The sequence below is a fragment of the Miscanthus floridulus genome, chromosome 8, assembly GCF_019320115.1.
Source record: "Miscanthus floridulus cultivar M001 chromosome 8, ASM1932011v1, whole genome shotgun sequence".
NCBI lineage: Eukaryota > Viridiplantae > Streptophyta > Magnoliopsida > Poales > Poaceae > Miscanthus > Miscanthus floridulus.
In genome coordinates, this window is record NC_089587.1 from 196,070,326 (window position 1) to 196,092,828 (window position 22,503).

The 22,503-nt window shown below is 47.4% G+C and overlaps 1 protein-coding gene and 1 pseudogene across 1 annotated transcript; both read right to left on the minus strand.

Annotated features, from left to right (window-relative positions):
* Window positions 1-10,393: 10,393 nt before the first annotated feature.
* Window positions 10,394-11,660, minus strand: LOC136474467 (homeobox-leucine zipper protein HOX24-like). Its single transcript, XM_066472036.1, has 2 exons — window positions 11,088-11,660; window positions 10,394-10,953 (listed from the first exon to the last, which is right to left on the minus strand). Exons 1-2 carry the CDS (start codon window positions 11,526-11,528, stop codon window positions 10,669-10,671), a joined length of 726 nt encoding a protein of 241 aa, XP_066328133.1. The 5' UTR covers window positions 11,529-11,660; the 3' UTR covers window positions 10,394-10,668.
* A 3,616-nt stretch (window positions 11,661-15,276) lies between these two features.
* LOC136474468 (embryogenesis-associated protein EMB8-like) lies at window positions 15,277-21,580 on the minus strand (annotated as a pseudogene).
* Between the last annotated feature and the right edge of the window lie 923 nt (window positions 21,581-22,503).

Genomic DNA, 22,503 nt, shown 5'->3' on the forward strand with positions numbered 1-22,503 from the left:
TATAAGGCGGGCAGGGGACCCCTCTAAAAAACATCTCTCATTGATATACAGCAATACAATCAGACGCAGGACGTAGGTATTACGCCTTCTTGGCGGCCGAACCTGGATAAAACCTCGTGTCTGCCTTGCGTCACTGTCTTGTTTGTGGCTTGTGCATCTGTCTGCCGATAATCTACTACCTTGGGCATACCCCTAGGTAGACTACCGACCATATTTCATCGACACCTGCCATCTCCTTGTAACCCACGTCCGCCAGGTAGTACTGGCCTACAAGCAATGAAAGCAGTGAGAAATCAATTTGCAAATTGTGTTAGGAGACAGTATACAGCCATTAGCTATCTTAGCAAATTGAACACAAGTGTGCTTCAATGCATCTACTACAAGCAAACAAATAAGGTATGTGAACAGCAAGGCATCATGAACCTGGCGGGGGATGTGGGAACGAAGCGTCGTCCTAATAGTCTTTCAACACCGCCATGTCATGACATGCCCCCGCCTTCCCAGCCCCCACATATGTGAAACAGCCATCCATATCCATGATGGCACAAACATTAATCGTTGTTTCGCCTTTCCTATTGTAGAAATTAGCCTTTGCTTGATGGTTAACCTCAACCTTTATGTGCATGCCATCTATAGCACCTATGCATCCATCAAACCATGGTGAATGTGCAGCAAGTTTGTGGCTTACACATGTGTAGTTCCTATCTGCTGGCACTAGGACAGTATTTGCCCACTGGTACATTACCTCTGCAACTAGTGTAATCTTCCTGCTAACTGTATCTAAAGACCTTTCAAACCTATCCTTGCACTCTCTACTAGCCGATTGGTGGGCACATGTCCAAATGTACATGCCTAGAGCTTCTACCGAGGTGCACTTATCTATTGCTGGCAAGCCAAATGGCAGCAGGACTTCATGCAAATGCATGAAGTCATCACGCGACATGCGCAGATTCTCTAAACATCTAGTATGGTCAGCAAGTGTAAGCTGCATCCACTGGGCTCCTGATAGCTTAGGAATGGAACAAGGAGGATTTACCTCAGGCATTTCGTGTGACATAAGCCCTTTCAACAGGACGAATGCTGCCTTTACCACGGTCACATTGCTCGGTCCATCACTAGAAGTGTCGTTGTACGATGATTCGTCAGTGCTGCTCATGATGGTACCTACAAATGGGCAGCAATAAGTCAGATTGTATTGCTAATATTAGGAACAACACAAGTGCAAATATGTGAACATATGACGATACCTGAACTAGGTAGGACCTTCAAAACAGGTTGGAATGTACAAGGGAAAAGTGATACATGCATAATGTGTTACAACACTCACAGCAGTACACTAATTTTTATTCAAAACATGAGACAACAACATGCACTAAGTTTTCCACAATGGTCTTTGGTAATACGAAAAAAACGAACCTAACGATACAACAAACCGAATGAACTCAACATGCACATGGTGGATATCCGCAAACAGGAAAAAAACATGGATTGTGCTGATCATTAGGACTTCTTGGAGCACACAAAGGCCCATGTCACTTTGATCTAGTTCAGCCGGTCCTCTTTAGATGTCATGCCTAGAAAACCCTAACGACAGAGCCTGTCTCTGCAAAGGTCCAGGGCTTGCACGAATACTTAATCAGCCTCGCTAATACCATCTTGCCACAGAATGTCTTGGACTTGGGCCAACTCCCAAGCATCGTTGTTACAACGGGCCTTCTAGGACCTAGCCTCTCTGAGAAATTGGCCCAGGCCTTCAAGGCACTCTTCTACGGATGGAGTTTGGCTACTCTTCTTGCTGTGAGGACTGTTAACTGAAAATTCCCTATGGACTCACTTCGAGGGCTGATGACTACTAGGTGGCACAACCGGCTCATCCGACAAGGATGGAGGAGTGCGAGGGCTTCAATTACTGGGTGACTTGTCAGGTCAATGGCCCCCCATCGATACCAACTGGCCTCTATCACGTGGGGTGCGTCCCAAAATTGTGATCAGTTGCTCACAGCATTGGGGCCATTTAAACTTGTTTCTAGCGGGTTGGCTACTTTTCTGCATGTGTTCCAGTGATGGTGAAGTTAGTACTGAGTTAGTAGGAACCTAATTGCTACAAAAATTAAAAGAAGTGCGTGTAGTTAGTACCCCGAGGCTGGTGTCATACCACTCGAGGTCAGCTATAACCTCTCCAGTCAGCGGGTCACGGCCTAGCCCTGTATGGGTCTAGCCATCGCGCCAATTGAAGTAATAATGTTTCAGCTCGTTGTACTTGTTCTAGCACACTTTCTTGTTGTACCCAAGGTCCGTGACTTGGTTGAAGTCATGAACAATTTTGGTCCACCCTAGTGGGGTTGTGCCATGGGCAGAGGTCCAGTGACAGAGCTCTTTCTGCTGGATGATTAGGTCAAGAAGCAGAAAGGTTGCTCTGTCATCCCAGACAGCACGGTCCTAGCTCATCTGATTCAAGGATGGACAAAGATATTAGTAATGCACCAGTCGCAAACTGTAATCAGCAGTTAGGACATTGTATTAGAATCTATTGGGAACTAAAAACTGAGCATTGTATTAGAATATGCTGGTATAGATATACTATGTGATTGGTAATGCTTGCTTCTATCACGGATACTACTAGTTGCCTGGAAGTGTAGGAAGCATAGAGCAAACCAAAGAAATAGGTAACTAGAACACTTATCCCATAAATGAAATATGGAATCAATTGGCACAGTTCTAATTCTCCACCATAGGCAACTCCTCAGTGAACATAGAGAACAAAAAGGAGACAACAACATAGGCAACAGACACAAAACAGAGAGAGAAATTGAAAACTGAGCATACATACAATAAATTTCATGGTGAAAAGCAAGAGATAAAGCAAGCAAATTAACCACAGGAATGACCATGGTGCGTAAGGAGCACCATTCACTATCACTGTAAAATTCGAAAAGGACAACTAAACGCCAAATGCAAACTGCAAATTGACAAATAGTATCGCTAACTTGCCTTTTGTGACCGTTTTCGGTGTTTTGAGCGGAGATTGTAGTGCCTGCCAGTAGTTGGAGAGTAAGACGAAGCCGACGACACTACCAGTTTGGGCAGCGTTGATCACAACCGGACGAAATGTCCCTTCTATGTCTGTAGTGCAGTCATAGAGCACAATTGTAAGTGGAAAACCCTAATGTGAAAAAGTTAACATTGAAAGGGGTGAAGAAGATCGCATGTGTACGATGTAACATAATCCAGTCGATTACATATTTGAGTTATGTGTAGTACGTGTGAATATCAAAGCAATGATGAATCAGGCAATGAATCATTAAACTCGATAACTCATAGGACATAACCCTATATAGCACTGGAACAAAGTTAATAACAACAGAATTTTGACTACTACTCCAAACATGTTACAAATTCAATGCCAGCCCAATCAATCGAACAAAACTGAGAAACTAAGTTGAGGAAAATGTTGTCTTGCAAAATAACTAAACTAACTCAGCTTCTTAATGAAGGCAAATGAGGTAAGCAATACATTCACAACATAATTATAGAACATGTGCACCCAAGAAATGAATGACATCTTGCAGGTCCACATAAACACTATACGGAGCCCAACCTTACAAACCGACCAAACAATATTAGGACGTTAGTAACCATAAATGGTTCGGGAACTATGTTACTAGTAGCAAAAATTGACTGCAATACCCACACAACTGTTAGCAAAAGGTGATTCGAACGTTAACTAAGCCATTAAGCATCATCTACCAGATCTGTACGGAAAGTATTTAGAAACGTAGTCTTAAAATATGTACGTAGAGCACTTCTGTGCTATAGAAACAAGATGTGGTGATTTTTATCCAACACATAGAGGAGCAGACTTGAGTACATGTTGGATCTCAGATCCGGCGGGATCAAACTGCGTGGCGTCGGGTTCCGTGGGGCTTACCATGCTGGAAGGAGTCGCCGTTGATGGAGGCGGGGTCCGAAAGGAAGCCCGAGCCCACAGTCACCGAGGCCGGCGAGAGTGAGGGAAACCCGAGCCGTGCGGAGGTCAACCTACAAGACGACCAGTTGCGGCTCAGAGGCGACCAGGTGAGAGGATGGAGGCGTGGGATCCGGGTTACCTACCTGGCCGAAGGCGTCGTCAATGGAGGCGGGGTGGGGGAAGAGGACGACGACACTTTCACCGCAGCCCCACCGAGGAGGACGAAGTACAGAGGCGGCCGCGCCCGGATCCGGGGGCCACCGACGCCGGCCGTTGACACGGCGCAGGCTACTGCCCGTAAAGGCGCGAAGCGATGGTGAGGAGCGGCGCGTGAGCGTGGAACCCTAGCCACCACGAGCGACGGGAGAAAGGGGAGAAAGTGACAGACGCGAGTCGGCAACGGGTATAAGCCAGCCGTTCGGCTAGTGCGACTGGTGCTGGGCTGCCGAATGGCTGGGCTGATAAGCCTAGCACCAGCCAGCTCAACCAGCCTACCGAACGGGCTGAAGATTGCTGCTCTGGTGCTGGCCGGAAATTTGCTCTGCTGCTCCTGATGGCTACCTGTGCTTGTCTGCTAGCTGATGGTAGTCGGCTGGGAGGTCCGGCGGCAAGGCTGGGAGGAACACCGACGACCAGCAGGGTGCGGACCTGGCCTGGCTGCCACCGGCTGCTGCTCAGAGAAGAGCGAAGGCGTGCGGCGGCGACGTAGATGGGACGGGGGTCGCGACCTCACGAGTGGGGAAAGAAAAACCACGAAGGATCAGTGCGTGGGTCCATAAATGTAATATTTTGAAAGTCAATTATGAGGTATTATTGGAGATGGTCTCTTTTTTTCTCCCCATAATTATTTGGGAGTTGGCAAACACCATGTTTTGAAGAACAAAATATGTCAAACTCTTGGAGATACTCTAAACTAATCAATTTAGCAAGTTAACAAAAGAAATAGCAACTTTAATTTTTGTTCTTCTTCAACCGTCTCCTATAATAACTTTCTAAAAGTTATAGTGGGACCCACATTTATTTTATTTTTTGTTTATTGTGTTGTTCATAAAAAAATTAAAAAGAAAATTGCATCTACTCTCAGCACCACACAGACGCGAGCACCGATCCGGTCCCAACGATTGGCTCGGCCAGCTGCGTACGGCCAGCACACGTGAAGATAGCAGGCCATGCACACGTGAAGGCAGCAGGCCATGCCTTCCAACCAAAGATCAATAAACACCGGAGGCAAGCACTGTGCGGGCGGCGGCGATGGCGGCAGGTACATACCAGCGGCGACCGGGCCAAAGGGTTGTGCGAGAGGTGCCGTGAAAATAGGTAGAGAGATAGGGAGTTCTCTCGCTGAGAAGAATATTTGATAACTTTTTATTTTTTAAAGGACTTTTTTACTCAACTGTTGTAGGAGACTTTTTTCCTTTTTACTAGGGGCGGACACAGCGGTGGGATTGGGGGGAGGGGGGGCTCAAGCCCCCTACCCATCTCGGAGCAGTGGAACCCCTGTGGAGCCTCCATAAATTTTTAGGCAAAGTTCTATAGTGTAGGGGGGCTGAGACTTAAGATCGAATAACAGTGTTGTTCAGCCCCCTGAAATATTTTCGGGGTCCGCCGCTGCTTTTTACTAAAATATTGTTAGAAGGTCTCTACCAAAAAAGGACTTTAGAAGACGTCCTCTTTGATTAACAGAGGCGGACATATCTAGGAACCGCTTTTGTAAATTGTTAGAAGGCCTCTAGGAAACATCTACTTCTGTAAATCATTTATAGAGGCAAACATCCTAAGATGATCGTCTCTATTAATCATCGATTTACAAAGGCGGATATCTTAGAATGTCCATATGTGTAAATTAATTTTAGAGAGGGAATCTTAAAATGCCCATCTCTGAAAATAGCTATTAACATAGACGTCCATTCTAAGGGTATGTCTCTAAGGAAACACAATAGAGACGGACATCTTAAGAAGCATGTCTCTAAAAGTAGTTGCATCAAAAAACAATTCATAACTTTTTCATATGAAGATGGATGAAGAGAAACATTATATCAAAGTTATACGGTCGACGTGATCTATAACTTTGTAGTTGAGAAGTTTTTATTTAGAGATGTTTAGAATCTAAAAGGATCAAGATGCCCAAGAGAGGGGTGAATTGGGCTAATTCTAAATTTTTGCAATAATTAAGTCCTACACTTATCCGATTTCACCCCTTGTGTCTAGAATGTGTTTCTATTGTTCCGTCATACAAAAGTTTTGCATCCTATGTTCCAATCCTACTCTAGTATGGCAATTCTAGGAATATAAAGACATAAAATGACTTGCTCAAAATAAAGAGAGGCAAAGGAACGCGACGATATTTTCCCAAGGTATCGGAGAGTCGTCACTCCCCACTAGTCCTCGTTGGAGCACCCGCGCAAGGGTGTAGCTCTCCCTTGATCCACGCAAGGACCAAGTGCTCTCTACGGACTAATTCTTTAACACTCCTTCACAGTGAATCGAACACAACCGCTCACAACATGACATGTGTCGGGGACCAATACTAGGATACCCGAAGAGGAGGAGCTAATGACCATCAACGTTGATTCGTCCGCGCGATCAAGAGCGCGACTACACCGCTTGCCGGGTCCCGACTCGTCCGGCCACCGAGGCGGTGGGCCCTGCCTCGTCTAACCCCTGAGGGTTGACTCCATCTCGGTGGGCGCTGCGGCCACGGGCCCCGTCTCGCCCGATCCCTGAGGGTTGGCTCTGCCTCAGCTGACTCTCGAGGGATGGCTTCATCTCACCCGACATCCAAGGGCTAGCTCCGCCTCGCCCGACGCCTGAGGGCTGGCTCTGCCTCGCCCGACATCTGAGGACTGGGTCTGCCTCGCCCGACCCTCGAGGGCTGGCTTCGCCTCGCTCGACATCTGAGGGATGGCTCCGCCTCGCCCGATGTCTAAGGGCTGGCTCCACCTTGCCCGACGTCTGAGGGTTGGCTCCGCCTCGCCCGACGTCTGAGGACTGGCTCCGCCTCGTCCGACGTCTGCGCACGATTCCTTTATAACGACGTGCACAGATAAGGCGGGGCACTCAAGTCAACTCCAATACTGAGGACCATACCCTACACGCCTGCAGGAAAGTACCATCAGGCCATGCTAGAAGGGTGCTTTGTGACCTTCTAGGCATGTTAGAGCCCAAACAGTGTTGTAGGCGTCGACATTTGCCTTACAGTATTGAGGACACCATCATTTTCCCTCGGGCACGGATCCTTACAGAAGCTCATGAGAAGCACTATGGTCTAGAAGGAAACTCGCATCATCTACAGTAACGCCCGTGCGGTCGTTGTGCTGCCTGCTCCCTGTATGGCCGTTGACCAGCACCCTTGTCCGCCGCACCGTCGGCCGAGGAGGTTTGGGACGTGACAACTCGCTGACAATGCCAGGACATGGCATCGTCAGTGTACAGATGCCCAGGACGGCCCTGTCAGGGTCTGTAGACATGCGCCCAGCGTGGAGCTATCCCTATCACCGCCTACCATGTCAGCGGGGCCTACATAGAGGAAAAGGAAGACCCAGCATCCTTGAAGGACTTACTTGGCCTCTAGTTTTCCTCTTTTCTTCTATCTATAATCCCTGCTCTCTCTTGACCTATAAAAGGGAAAGCAGGACACCCCACTAAAGGGATCGATTTGAACACATCACAGCAGAACCACTAGCATCGAACCTTGAACACATAGCTGAGCGGCAACCTAGCTCTTGACATCTATTCGATCTTTTCATTAGAGATTTAGGACATGTCCCTCTCTCGCCCGTTTGTAACCCCTACTACGAATTTTTCAGTGCTAATAACATGAGCAACAGCCACGAACTGGACGTAGGGATATTCTGCCCGAACTAGTATAAACCTTATGCCTTTTTAAGCACACCATCCAGGCCAGATGCGCAATAACACAAATTTACTCATTGGTGTTTACTCGAAACACCGACAACTTGGGTCATCCACAAGTTCTGCCGGATGATCACCAAGCTCTCAAACACTACTGAGCCATCTAGGTGATGGCGATCACCAAGAGTAACAAGCACAAACTCTCACTTGACCAAGACAAGCCTAATGAGAAAGATGGATGCACACTTGCTACTGCCTATGCACTAGTGAGGTCCTTAATATTGGATTATCAACTCTCAATCACTACACTAGGTTCTTGCTCTCCCTTCCACTCTAAAGGTGTTTCTCTATTGAACAAATGGGCAAGAGACCTCAAATTGACGAGTGGGATATGTATTTATACCTCCCCCCATTCAAAACATAACGATTGAGGTCCAACTCAGCAAGTATTGGGATGACCGGACGCTCCGGTCAAGGAGACCGAACGCACCGGTCAGTGAAATACGTCAGCGTGGCAGAAAGAGCTGTTTGCTCTGACCGGACTCTGGCCTACGTCTGGTCAGCACCCAGCGGACGTGTCCGGTCATCAAAAACCTTCTCTAGAACCTTACTGTTATGACCGGACGCTGGCACCCAGAGTCCGGTCATTTCTCTGTTCATCGTCTGGTCCGTGGTTAACAGCATGTCCACGCTGCTACAGATACGGCCAGCATCGCGTCCGGTGAGCACTGGTGTCCAGCGTCCGGTTTCACTCTGACTGCTACTGCCGATCAAATAAACTGACCGGACTCTCCAAGCTGTGTCCGGTCACAACCAAGCCAGCATCCGGTCAGTCATTTGACTCTCCATTTACTTCTAATTTGAAATTCTTTATGAATGAAGTCGACTTCTATCGATCTTATGGCTATTCCTGAGCTACCTAGTGCTAACTTTGATAAGTGTGCACCACATCTAATTCAGTAGACTCACCTAGGTTAAGCTACTAGTCCATACTCCCCTTAATAGTACGGCCAAAGGAAAAACAAAGTCCTAAACTACTCTAAGTGTCTCTCCAACACCAAACGACACTAAGAACTAGTCCATCCTTAACCTTATCGTCCATCCTTTGAAAACCAAAACGATTTTCATCGACAGGGGCATGACAACCATGATTGCTCAATCAATTTTTATTACCATGACATAACTCAAATTGCATCTGCAAAACACACGTTAGTCATAGTAATCTCGTGTCGTCATTAATCACCAAAACCCAACTGGGGACCTACATGCTTTCAGAGTTCCCAAAAATATTGTTTTTAATTAATAGATTTTGAAAATTAAAATTTCAAAATTTCAAATGGGCTTATATGTTGATATGGTCTGTACCAAAGTTGTATTTATCAATACAATACCTTTGTAGTTGAAAAGTTTTAATTTAATTTGAAGTTGTTTAAAGTCCTAAATATGTGTTTTGAATTCATAGATTTTAAAATTCAAAATTTATAATTTCCAAACAACCATGAATGTTCTTATAATTAATACCAAAGTTGTAGCAATCGACCTGATCTATAAGTTTGTTATTGATATAAGTTTTTTATTTGAAGTTGTTGATGTCTCAAATATTTTATTTTAAATTTACATCTTTTAAGATCTATTTTTTTTATAAAAAATAAATAATCTCGGATGGAAACGCATCTCCATATACTTAGTCTAATACTCGCTCCGTCAAGCCGTGTTCTTTCATAGATTCGTCCCTACTTATCCATTGCTTATATACTTCGGTACGAAATGATACCTGACTTATAAGTAGTTCTGCATCTCTTGACTTCTATGGGCGTGTTGGGCACTACTCCACGAACTCTGTGGAGCAGCTTTATAAAAAAAAACCTAGAGTTTATGAAGCATCCATTTAGATGCTCTCACAGCTCCACATTTTCTCCTCAAACATAGTGCTGGTTAAAAAACGTGAAGCGAAGTTAGAAAAGCGTGGAGCGGAACGATCACAAACTACTCCTATACATAGAGCGCTCCTAGCCAATAAATGAGGTAACTACACCGAGAATTCGCCCACGACAGTTATTCGGGGGAGCTCGTGGGAACATTTCGCGTACTTGTGATTCGGTTGGGCATCGCTTTCTCGTCCGGTGAGTCGTTTCCACCACCCATCTGGCCGCCGGGCCACCAATCGAGAACGTTCTCGACAACTACCTTTTCTCCTCCGCCTTTGCGCCCCGCGCAACAGCACCGGCTTGAATGGACGACTGACACGACGAGCGCGTCGCCTGCATCCTTCCAAACGAGCAAGCGGAAAAAGGGATCATCTCCTGTGCCTGCGACAGAGACTCCCGGCCCCGTCGAAGGCGACGTCTTCCTCCTCGTCCTCGGCGCGTAGCCGTCGTCCTTAGGCGCCGGTACGAACGACGACGAACGTCCTAGACACATCCATGGGCTACAGCTACAGGCGACGACGACGACGAGCAGACAGGAACGTCTAGAACATGCGATCGATCGAGTACGTAGTGCAGCAACAGCATGCGTAAACCACGTGCGACACCATTGCCTCGGCTCTGAATCACACCCCTCACGAACATGATGAATCCTAAGGTGCACGGCGGCCGATCGAGAGGCCGACGGATGGACCCCTCGCTCGATCACTGGTGTACAAAGCTTTCATGGTCCATCGATCCCTCACCAGCCACCGGTCGTCGTTCCAGCTGATTCCTGAATACACATTTCTATATGTTTCCCGTCGATCTCTCCCCGGATCAACTGGATCACCTATTCACCATGAATCCACCACACGTACACTATGATACAGAGACATGGATGAGTGTACACGATCGAATACTATATTTTCTTTCCTCGAGGGTTCATGCCACCGCGTTCCACTCCAGCAGCGGCCATGTATCCCACAGATCCGGAGTGGCGCAGAAGGGATCGTGCAGGTCCTCGTATGCCATGTGGCCATAGTCGTACTCGGTCGCCGCCGAGTCCTCTGAGGCGTCTACTAGAGCCGGCGGCGTGGCGCCATCCTCCTGCACCAGGGAGCTGGTGGTGCTATTCCTCTTGTCGTTGTCCGCCGCCTCCGCGTCGTTGACCTCGCAGCTGCCGCTCTGGTCTTGCCGCTCGCTCAGCCTCCCCCTCAGCTCATCCACCTGGAAATCAACAATCGACAAGACATCGATCGTCAGCGGAGGCTCAGAAGCTGAAATCATGAATCAGGGAGACGCACTACGTTTGTGTACAAATCAATCGGGTGGTGTCGCTGGATGGGATTTACGGTAGGTACCTGCGCGGCGAGCGAGAGCTTCTCCTGCCTGAGCGACTCGACGCGGGCGTGCAGCGCGTCGCACTGCGCCCGGAGCGCGGCGTAGTCGTGCTCGAGCTGCTTGGAGCGCCACCGCGCGCGCTTGTTCTGGAACCAGATGGCCACCTGGCGCGGCTGCAGGCCCAGCTCCCGCGCCAGCTCCGCCTTCTCCCGGGGCTCCAGCTTGGCGCGCCGCTCGTGGAACGTCGTCTCCAGCGACCGCACCTGCTCCTCCGTGAACCGCCGCTTCGAATTCCTCTCCCCGCCGCCACCGCCACCGGCGGCACCCCGCCCCGCGGAGCCCGCGTTGGGGTCCTGCTGGTCCCCCGCGGCCGCCACCATCAGCTGGTGCATGAACTGGTGATCCTCGTCGTACTGGTGGCGCGGCGGCACCACCATGAACTGGCAGTCGCCGCGCTCCATGTCCGTCCTCCTGAACCGAACGCACGCACGCACCCGATCGAGCGCCGTCGTCGTTGCTCGCCAAAGCTAGGTAGCCAAGCTGGCAGGTGGCTGTGTATGTGTAGTAGGCTAGGAGCAGTGGAGTGGAGCTCGGGACACGGCGGGGCAGCTCTTTATACCGGTGCGCGGCGCACGGGTCCGGCCGGCGGGATGCGCACACGTGGCGCCACTCCCGGTGACGGAGAACATGTAGGCCCCGCGATGGCTTGGAGCCGCGTCCAGGTGTTGCGCATCGGGCGGGCCGGTCGCACGGTGGCACCCCCTTCCCCCGGATCAATCACCGCATGCACGGCTGGACGGAATGGTTATCTGGCCGTCTTGAGAGTTGCGACGGGTCCGGCCCTTACACGTGGTGCTCCCGCAGCGGCTGGAGTGCGCCAGTTTCCATTGGCATGGCCGGGTGGTGCCCGGGTTCCATCAACAGAGCGGCCACAGGGCGCGATGCGAAGCGCACTGGGACAGCGTCGACGTCGGCGGCGGGGAGCTTCTCCCGGACGGGACGCCGAGGTGGCACGGCATTTGTCACGTCGCGTGAGCGCGGTGGCTCGCGTGGAAGGCTCCGGCTCCTGTCGTACCCCTACTACTCATGCTACTACCGTCTGGCCGGGTGAGGGGTCGCTGTTTTTCGTCCAGCCGGTTCAGTGTTCAGTTCCTAACGCATCACCTCCTCCTCCTCTCTCCTCTCTCCTCAGACCGTTGAAAGTCAAATGAGCTTATCGGCGGCACGGTGTTTACGTGTCCCGCGAGATCCGCGTCCAACAACCGATGGTCGGACCGGCCGCCGATCCGCGTGCGTGCTCGCTCGGCGTCGTTCGGTTTCGGCGCGGTAGTCCTTTTAGCCTTTGCAGCTATTGGTCATTTGGTCTGGCTCGTGACGTGAAGTCGATCGTCTTCCGCTGTTTTTCTGTACGTGCCCTGGAGTAATTCGACGGATTCGGGGTTGCATCGGGTCACGGCTGGACTAAAACGGCAGGGAATCTATATTGTAATTAAGAAAAATCCGAATGAGTAGCGCACGCCTAGTCCGAGGGGAAAAGAGACTATTGAGTTGCTCAGGCAGTCGCCATGAAGAGCTGGACACATGTCAGTCGTTCATGTGCTAGCTTTGCTTCTACACATTCATCGACGTGCAAGTTTATCGCCATGAAGAGGTTGATCCATTCGGCCGGTTCGCTTTATGATTTCTGAGCTGATTTGGACCGACTGATGTTAGTTTGTTGTGAAAGAAAAATACTATTGGCTGACTAATTTGGGCTGGCTGAAACCAACGAAGGAACAGGCTCATTGTCAAGTTTCGGCAAGTTCCGGTTCCGGCACGTGATCCGCGCACCGGTCAGTACTATGCTGAGTCATCGCTCACGTAGTGCTTGCTCAAGTAAAATACTAGTATGAACGCTCTGCGGCTCTGCCCTTCGGTGCCACAAATTTGAAGCGACGCAAAATCGCAGCCACACCACCAGCACCAAACCAGATCAGCCTGACGAACTCACCTCACTGCCACCACTGAACGCCGACACCTGTGCGGTGTCCGAGGTCACGATCCCGCGCCTGATCGCCTGCGTTAAGGATGGCCTGTCGCCGATGGGCCAATAGTTAACGCCGAGGATTTACTTAATTACTCTCCGGTCCACTCGATTAGGTGTCGAGCAATGCAACCGCCGGCCGGGCCCGCGGCGACGACGTCGACGGGCCGCGGCACGCGGCCGCGCGCGAGTGGCGCGGAGGCCGCGTCAACGTCGAGCGCGCGGTCCTCGTGGGGGACTGAACTTGGGGGGTGCGCTGTGCTGCTGGTGCGCCCGTCGACGGCGGACAAAGAGCTCCCCTCGCGGAGCGGCGCGTGGACGGAGCTTTTTTTTATCCCGCTCGGCTTTCGCCTAGCTTTCGGTAAGTGCTTCGTTCCCCATCGGCACTTCGCTGTCTGGGTACACGCACTTTGTCTGGAGGATAGTATGGCCCCGTTCGGTTTACCTCATATTCGATTTTTTTCTAGTTGGAATGTATTTTTCTCTCACAACAATTCAGTCAGAACAGTGTTTTTCAGTCAGTTTCAACCAAGATTCAGCGAGCCGAACGGGGTCATAATCTGCTGGGTTCGTAAGTTGCGTTTCTGTTCTTCTTCCTCCAGCAGGCATCCGACGCTAAGCTCTTTTTAGTAAAACTTCACTTTCTTTGATGTGCTCATGGTAGAGAGTGATTTGGGGGTAAAATTTCCTAGAAATTTAAGGTATGGTAGAGGGCCGGCCGCGCGCGAAGAAAGCAACGTGCCATGGCAATGGCATGGAGCCATGGAGTTCGCAGTTGGACACGCGCGCCGCGCCCGCCGTGGGCCGTGGCCATGCATAGTGTAAGTAGGCGCGGCCCGAGATGGACCATCCTACCTGCATGCATGCGGCTACTACCGCGCGCCGTATTGGGCCCCAGCGTCCGAGGCCGCGCTAGCGTGCTGTGTTGCAGTGCAATGCATGCGGATGCGGCCGGGCCTGGACGGGTTGGGGTTGGGGCTGGGGCTGGGCCCCGACCCCTGCATCTAAATTATGCCGCTATCGCCGGCCGCCGGTCGATGTCGATCACGTGCAGTGCAGCGCGCTCATCTCTCGCTTTCACGCCCGAGCTAGTACGTAGTACTAGCTAGTGCGCGAGGCAACTGGCAAGCCAAGCGAGCTCGTGGCGTACAGCGTACTGACGATCACATGCCGGAAATGGCATGATCGTCGACCGTCGCTTTAAGCCTCGGCCCCGTACTGTACGTTCCGCCATAACCCGGCGGACAGTCGTCCTCCCCTCCCCTACGGCTCCACCGCCGCCGTAAATAATTCGAAAAATAGCTCAGTTAAACGAAAGGTTCCCCAAGCCCCCTCCAAAGAAAATGATCGGAATGGTTCTCGGTAGGCTCAACCCCTATTATTGAAGGACAGGACTGGCTAGTTAGGCAAGCTGGTACGTGCTAATGAACTGGCTTGTCTAGTACGTGCGAACGAACGAACCGGAAAAGGAAGTGTACTTTACCTCGATCGACGAAAAGGGGTCATTCCTCTACGCAACCACTTCCTTTCATTCATAGATCCAGTGTGCGTGCACCTGATAAGATTACAAGAAGTCATTAACAGCCACGCTGGGGAGCCTCAAATAGTCCCATAAAGAATTACTCCCTCCGTCCCACAAAGCATGTAGTCCCATAAAGAATTGCTCCCTCCGTCCCATAAAACATGTAATCCTACCGTTCAAATATTGTCCCAAAATTCATATAATCCTAAAGTTCAGGTTATCTTTTCAGATGAACCTCACCAGTAAAAAAACATTGCACCTTTGGAAAATCAACCCATCTCATGTAGTACTTGGAAGGAACATTCTAGATTGCTCCTGAGTTGTAGCACAGAGAAGGAGGTAGGAAGAGCACATACGTAATTTCACACTTCTAAACTTGCCTTGAAAAGTAAGATTTACGAGTTTTGTGGGATGAAGGGAGTACCATATTAGTATTATGGGAAATCTAGACATGGTAGTATTTAAGTTTCTGGTGCAAAGACTTCAATGAAATCATCATCTATATTTGGTAGCATCTGTGGAAGAAATAGGATCGTAGAACATTTCAACAACTGTTAGTATTTGATCAGATTGCCATAGGTTAATCCAATATCCAATATTATGTTTAGCAAATGAGATGTGTGTTAGCATGAGCACAAAAGAAACTCTTCGATGCTGCCAAAGATTAAGTTTGGCAATAAGACACAATTCTCGTTTTTTTTTTGTTTGCCCTGAAGGACATTGTCAAATTTACATGATGTTTGTGCCCATCGCCATCAACTCTGCATTAAGATTCACACATTGCAGAAGAGCTCATGCCCTTACGGAGAATCCCTTTCAAACACCGGATGAAACCCCTGAGCAGTAACAATTGGACAACACATATTTTATTCAGAATCTCAGAACCAGACATCTTTCACATAGAAATCTTCTCGCACATGCGTAGACCACTAGACCTGCACAAGCAATGTCCCTGCTAAGGTTATAAAGTATTGACGGAAGAACATCAAAATACAAACTTAGGCCCAAAATTAAATTACAGGAACGTACCTCTAGACGAAGAACCATGTACCAAGCGCAGCAGCAGACCAGACAGATAAATGAACTACTAACTATTTCCAAAAAACATATGTAACTCTGGGAAGGGAAATATTACTATCTTTGGCCATGCACAGTTAGATGGGGTACTGATGCCTCTGAAACACCCTGTTGCTCATAGGATATGTTATTTTTTGTACTAGAGTCCTTCTCATTTTCGAGATATTCCAGATATTCCATCACTATTGGGTCTGTCCAAGGACACATCCGAATGGAGCTTCGTCACCTGCTACCCATCCAAGATGACCACCCTGTGGCGTTACTAAAAGTAGACAGTTCTTATTTGCCTGAAACGACAGGGAACGTGACTTATTAGTCGACTTGTTCAAAGCAGAATCAAACAAGAAACTAATTGACATGACATTTACAGTTATCAGCTTGAAAAATTGTCCAATTTTGGCACGCGTCTCTGCATATTAGTCAAAATTTAGGCCATGTTTGGTCGTTTGGATGCGAATGCTTGCCAAGCCAATTTTTAGCCATTGACCAGCACAAACATGGTCGTTTGGATCGAGGTCAATAACTGGCATGCCCACGCCTGGCTTCCCATGCAACACACATACGTAAGTTTTGGCCCGCCAACCCATTGGCAGGACACTCACAGGCGGAATCCAAACATGCCCTTAGGTTGCTCTACTTCTATTCAAGCTCAAATTACCAGATAGTATGTTTGATGTTTCTAATGCTTTCTTTCTCGAACGACGCAGGAGAGCTGCATTGTCATCTCATTAAGATAGAAAGAACAAGAGTACAAAGGACTGGGGAAAGAAATCCTGCCTAGGTACAAATACACAAAAACACTCAAAAAGACCCCAGACCCCAGCACCTAGGATGCTGGAGGTAGCGACCAATGATTCTATTGCTTTCAACATGACTATTGCCCCCATAAAAATAAGTTGTTAACAGAAGTATAATTTGGATGATTTGAACTTGCCACAATCAAAATGGACTTGTCCTAGGCCCAACATTGGCTATGTTATTTATATTGACTTTTTCATCTGAGATTATTTTGCTATGGTTAATCTACACTTAGAACATGACACCAAACCAAAGCCTATCATCTAATGTGTAATCAATGTATGTATCGTTAATGAACTCCTAGTTCCAAGTTAAGATTCTCGCTTTAGCCAAAGAAAGCACAGGAATAGCACAATTAAGTAATTAACAAAACAAAAGGTACAAATATATGGGCGATAAAGCTGCACTGTTTGAGGTATGCCTACAATTTGTTGATTCATATTAACTCAAGGGGCTAACTCATCGATTAGAGTGAAACAAAATATGTACTCCCTATGTTCCAAATTATAGGCTGTTTTGACTTTTCTAGATACATAGCTTTTATTATGCACCTAGATACTACGCTATGTCTAGATACATAGCAAAAGCTATGTACCTAGAAAAGCCAAAACAACTTATAATTTGGAACGGAGGGAGTAGATCTTATGCAACATATCATCTCTGAGTCATTATTAGGTGAAAAACAAAAGCAGATACCTTGATATCATCTCTAGGAATTCCCCTGGATGGTGCAATTGGGTCATTATCAGCCTGCACATAACTAAATTATGATTGAAGTTATAACATAAAAGACATGCTTTGACCTCACAATATATGCACATAAACACGCTAATCATTGAAACTGTTAAATCTCTTTTTTTTAAACCATGCATGCTGCTTTGTAGAGTTTTACAAACAACTTTACCACAAATGAACCAACTTTCTCAAGTAAGGGTTCTAAATATGCAAGACCTAAGCTAGTGTTAAAATGTTTCCCCAGGTTGTATTCCAATGATAGAACCAAAAGGACATAGATTAATTGAACTTCCATATTCTTAATTCAAGTAGTTTAACAGCTTTGGGTTAAAGTTCAGTCATAGTACTGAGTAAAGCATGATCTAAAACTAAGAAATAATACACGTCAGGCTCTTAAACTGTATTTATTGTTCCTAATGTCTTAGCTTCTAGTGAAGCACAGAGAATAGATAAAGTTTGACCTGTATGCACAGTAAGGGTATGCAAACATTCTTGATAGAATCCGAGCTGCTTGAATTGGAGTAATAATCATCCACTGACTTGAAACCAAACGAAACTGCAAACCATTGAAGTACCCTTTGGAATGTGGGGGTGCCAACAGGAAAACTATAGAAACTACAGCTAGTACAGTTGGGTTAGAAGTTGCAGCAAACCTCAGGTTAGCCCCTCATCAAAATCTCTAACAGTTCTTGCATTTGCGGCCTTGGGAATATCATATTCACCCTCCAGCCCTTCGAAAAGGAGAGCATGCCTAAATTTTGTTCAAATCCCTAAAGATCAGCTGTTAGAAATCATAAACGAGTACAAATGTCACTAAGATTTGATGAGAGGAGACAAAAAGGCATACTTCTTAAATATAGTCGTCAAAGCCCAAGCCAATGCTCTATCATAAACGTTGTTAAATCCTTTGTGGAAATCTTCGTCTGCAATTACCAAATTAAAAGGATTGCACAAGGAGACTGCACCAGATAGAGGGCATTTATCTGTTTCCTGAAAAAGAATATATACACATAAAGATAAGCTATGAGCTGCTGGAGGAAATACATATCTGTGATCAACCATACATAGTTTTATGCAGGAAGATACAAAGAAGCACCAGGGAACAACAGGAGGGGGAGGGGTGACGCGTATGACAGATCACTTGTTGCACCCAAAGAAACTTAGTGCATATATGAGTTAGCTACTAATCATTTTTCACCACAGAAAGATGTATAAGGTACAAAACTTCAAGTGGAACTGCAATCACATGAATGTGACAATAGTACAATACAAAAGAATTATTGTAGACTGCTTATCACTGGGTGCAGAACTCACCTCGCCAAGGTAGCGCACAAGAATATTCGCTCCAAGAGACCAACCGGCAGCATAGACATTAGACTGGGGATAATGTCCTAAAATATGACCAATAACTTGGCGGAGATCCCCTGTAAATGAAGCAGAATAGAACTGCACATGACAGAAGATGCAAGTCAACATATGTCCTAAAAAGAAGATGGTCCGCTACAGCTTCAGGCCTTGATTTCATTTGTTATCTTTATCTCCTTACTTATTATGTACACTTTGTTAACTCCTAGGTTTCCTCATCAAGGTTTATCCATTGAGTTTGATTCAAGGCCCCATGGTAAAAGATGTTGATTGGCAACATGCATATCGCCACTTTATCGGTATGCTGTACTCATCAGGGTGAAGCTTAGAAATTTATGAGAGACAAATCAGTTTAAGGACACAAGGTGGCCTATTTTACTAGGGCAGCAAGTAGCCACAAAATAAAACCAAAAAACTCTTCAACGTTGAGCAACAATGCAATTTATTGTTAATCATTCACTTCAATGTTCTTTAAACTTTTCCTACTTTCAGTTCCAAACTCCAATTATGTCAAGTTTTACAGTAAAAGCCAGTTCACTCGCCCTTTAGTCAGTTTCTGGTTACACCCTAACGTCCCTGAGTAGGAACAGTCATCAGCGAAGAGTACACAGAAGCAATGGTGTACAGAGTGCATTTATCACACCAGATGCCAACATGAAAAAATATATATATTTGGACAGTTTGCACATATGAACTGGGATGAGCCAACTTAGGCAGCACAGGAGATGCTCTAAGCTAATAAGAGGTTCAGTTCTGTCCAGCTTACCACAACAAAATGGGTGTGTCTACTGCTGCTGATAATTAACTTAAAAGGGGGCAGTGCACTTCTCAATCAATCAAACCATATAAATGTGATCTTAGCACTTCTCCCTGACAAGTATCAAAAGGGAAAATATGGTCCATTGTATAGTTTTGAAACTTTTAATGAGCTATGGGAGCTATAAATAATAAGCTTTACAGTGCTAATAAAAAATTGGAAAAAGTATCTGAAGTACCTTGGGTGTAGTAACAGGACTGTCTGCACATCCACGGCTATTAAACACCACAACACGCCATCCCTTGCTTCTAGCTCTCAGAAGCATATGCCTTACATATGTATCATCACTTCCACCTGTAAGACCAGGCTGAAAAGACATCAAACTTACATTAGGCTATAAGCAAAACAAAAATGATAATGGAATTGAAAATTATTCGGCTCCACACCCTTTAGCTTTGCTTCAGGTGAAAGTTACTTTTGGGTCATTTAATTCCATTTGTATCTTATGGTGAATTTGTCATGCATCCGATGGAGGGCCCAGGAGGGGCCCAGGCCAGCTGCGCCACCTGAGGAGAGGGGTGCGCGCGGCAAAGGAGGGAGGCGCGCCTGGCAAGGGCGGTCTCCCGCTACTCCACTATCCATATCGGGAGGATCTCCAATAGAGGAAAGAGAATAGGAATAGGATCGGTTGAGATTAGATAGATTGGGAGTAGTCCATATCTATAAGGACTTCCCTCATTAGGTCACTTACGAGACAAGTCTACCCAGGACTATAAGTAGAGGGGCTATGTAATCATTGCAATCAAGAAAGAACAGCCTCAGGCTTATCCTTCCTCTGTCCTCTTCCCTCCCCTGTGCCGACTCTCTCTCTCTCCCTGCCCTAGCGCCGCCGCCCTCACCGCCATCAACCCTAGCCGCCACCGCCTAGAGCCCCCCACCCTGCCGGGCTCTTACGGAATTTCAACTATAACTCAATTCCAAAGGATTATGAGAAATAGTATCCTCATATCCTTGAAACTTGTGCATTCTACATCATGCTGAAGAACACAAGGGCTGAAACATGTTCGAGACTTGATCCTATTAGCATTTGGCATGGACGTTGGTTCATCATCTGAATATGCTGAGAGTACACAATGTAAACAGATTATGCAATTGGAACCAAACTCCTATTAAGTCATAAACTCATAACAGTATTACATTTTCAGTTCCAGATTATACTACTACAGTACTGCAGCCTATTTCATTAAACGGCCTAAACCTATGCAAACTATACCAGAACCCAGACACTAAAATTCTGCAGCACTTCTATTTGTTGCTCGCTTGATGCACTTGTGCAGCAAGAGCCCACGACACCGACAACAGTTATATCAATTAAGCAAATTACATACAAGCCATGGGCTGTCTAATGGTGAGGTATCATCTAAAACTCCCTGCTAACTCCTTTTGCTCCCCAAACTGAAATGAGCTGTAGATCGCTTGCAGCCCTACTAGAATATACTAGCATTACCAAAATAGACAGTAAAATCTTAGTTGCGTCACATCATCATGCTGTAGGTACCGTTGACATTCGCATCTCATAACCTCAATTCCACGTTTCCAACGAAAACCAAAGCCTTAATCACAGACATCATTGACGCTTAAAAGAGCACGCACTACGCTTCCTGCGTGTACAGTGCAGTCAGTACTGCAACGGGCAACGACGCGAGCGGGTAAGGAGCACCGTACCAAGAGTATAAGCACCGGAGCATCCATCGGAAGCGCGCGGTCGTCGCCTGAGACCCAGTCGAGCGCGATGGCTCCGTCGTCAGGGGCGCGGAGGCACTCGCGCCGCAGCTTAACGGCGGGGAGTGACCGCGTCAACGCAGCGAAGATGGTCTCGACGTGTCGGTTCGACGCGAGTACGGGGAAGGCACGGTACGGGGCGCGGAGGCTGGCGAAGCCGGAGAGAAGGCCCCGGCGCGCCCCCGCGATCTCGAGTGTCGAGTGCGGGAGCGGGGCCAACTGCGCCTCTTCCCCAGTGCCGGAGCTGGGGCTTGGGGCGGAGGAGGATACGGCGGCGGAAGACATGGCAGAGGCGGGGAGGAGGGAGCGGAGGCGAGGGGCGAAGCGGCGGGTTGAAGCGACGAATGGGGATGGCGTGGGGGCGGCGACGACCATCGGGTTCATTTCCTCTGTGGCTCTGTTTTGTGTCCAGTCGGCTTTGGGCTCCTGCTTTTCGAGGTTCGAGCTGTCTGACTGTCTCTCGTCACGTGTGTGGGACATGGATGAGCCAAGTAGCATTGGTGGTCAACGCAGATTCGGTGGCTTGCCTTGACGAAGGACAGTTTTGCTTTGGCCTCGTTCAGTTGCGCAAATTTTTGGCGAAATTGTGCGGTAGTATTTTCGTTGTGATTTGATAATTAGTGTTTAATCATAGTTTAATTAGACTTAAAAGATTTGTCTCGTGAATTTCGTCTAAACTGTGTAATTAGTTTTATTTTTTATTTATATTTAATGCTTCATGCATGCGTCCAAAGATTCGATGTGACGAGAAATCTTGAAAAATTTTGTAAAATTTTAGAAACTAAACACTACCTTTCTTTGCTCGCCTCACTTCAGTACCTCACCTTGCCACGCTAGGCTAGTCTCATCTCACCAGGGTGAGAGAGAAATTAGCCAGCCTGAGATAGCAAGGAATATCCTTGCCAGCACAGAAAACAAGGAAATCTGTTAGAGATTTAGGTCTTATTCGTTTCGCTGAAAAATCAAGCCGAAATACTGTTACGGCTGATTTGTTGTGAGAGAAAAACACTATTCCGGTTGAAAAAAAAACAAGCTGAAAATACAAATTATAAGAGAAGCGAACAAGGCCTTAAACACTCAGTCAACTACTTGCGCGATTAGTTAAAGGCAAGTTCATTTGGCCTCACCAACGTTAGCTATGAGGAGCTTGTCGGGCGGGGCGAGCCAATTTGGCTCACTTGAGTTATCAGGGAACTTAACGGCAAAGCAATCATTTGTTATACCTCTTTCGCTTAATAAACACTATCTTTGGTCTTATTGTGCCCACTATTAATGACATCATGACCTTTGATGTGGAGGATTATAGAGGCATGAATTGAGAATGGCTAGTTAGCAACTATGATGCAATGCCAGTATGCCACAAGGATTGAAACGTGG

What these genes read in the sequence shown, in the direction of transcription:
- LOC136474467 (XM_066472036.1), bottom strand. Translation starts at nt 11,528, where the DNA reads ATGGAGCGCGGCGACTGCCAGTTCATGGTGGTGCCGCCGCGCCACCAG. An exon ending in AGCTCTCGCTCGCCGCGCAG is followed by an intron (nt 10,954 to 11,087) that starts GTACCTACCGTA and finishes GTTGATTTCCAG; the next exon opens with GTGGATGAGCTGAGGGGGAG.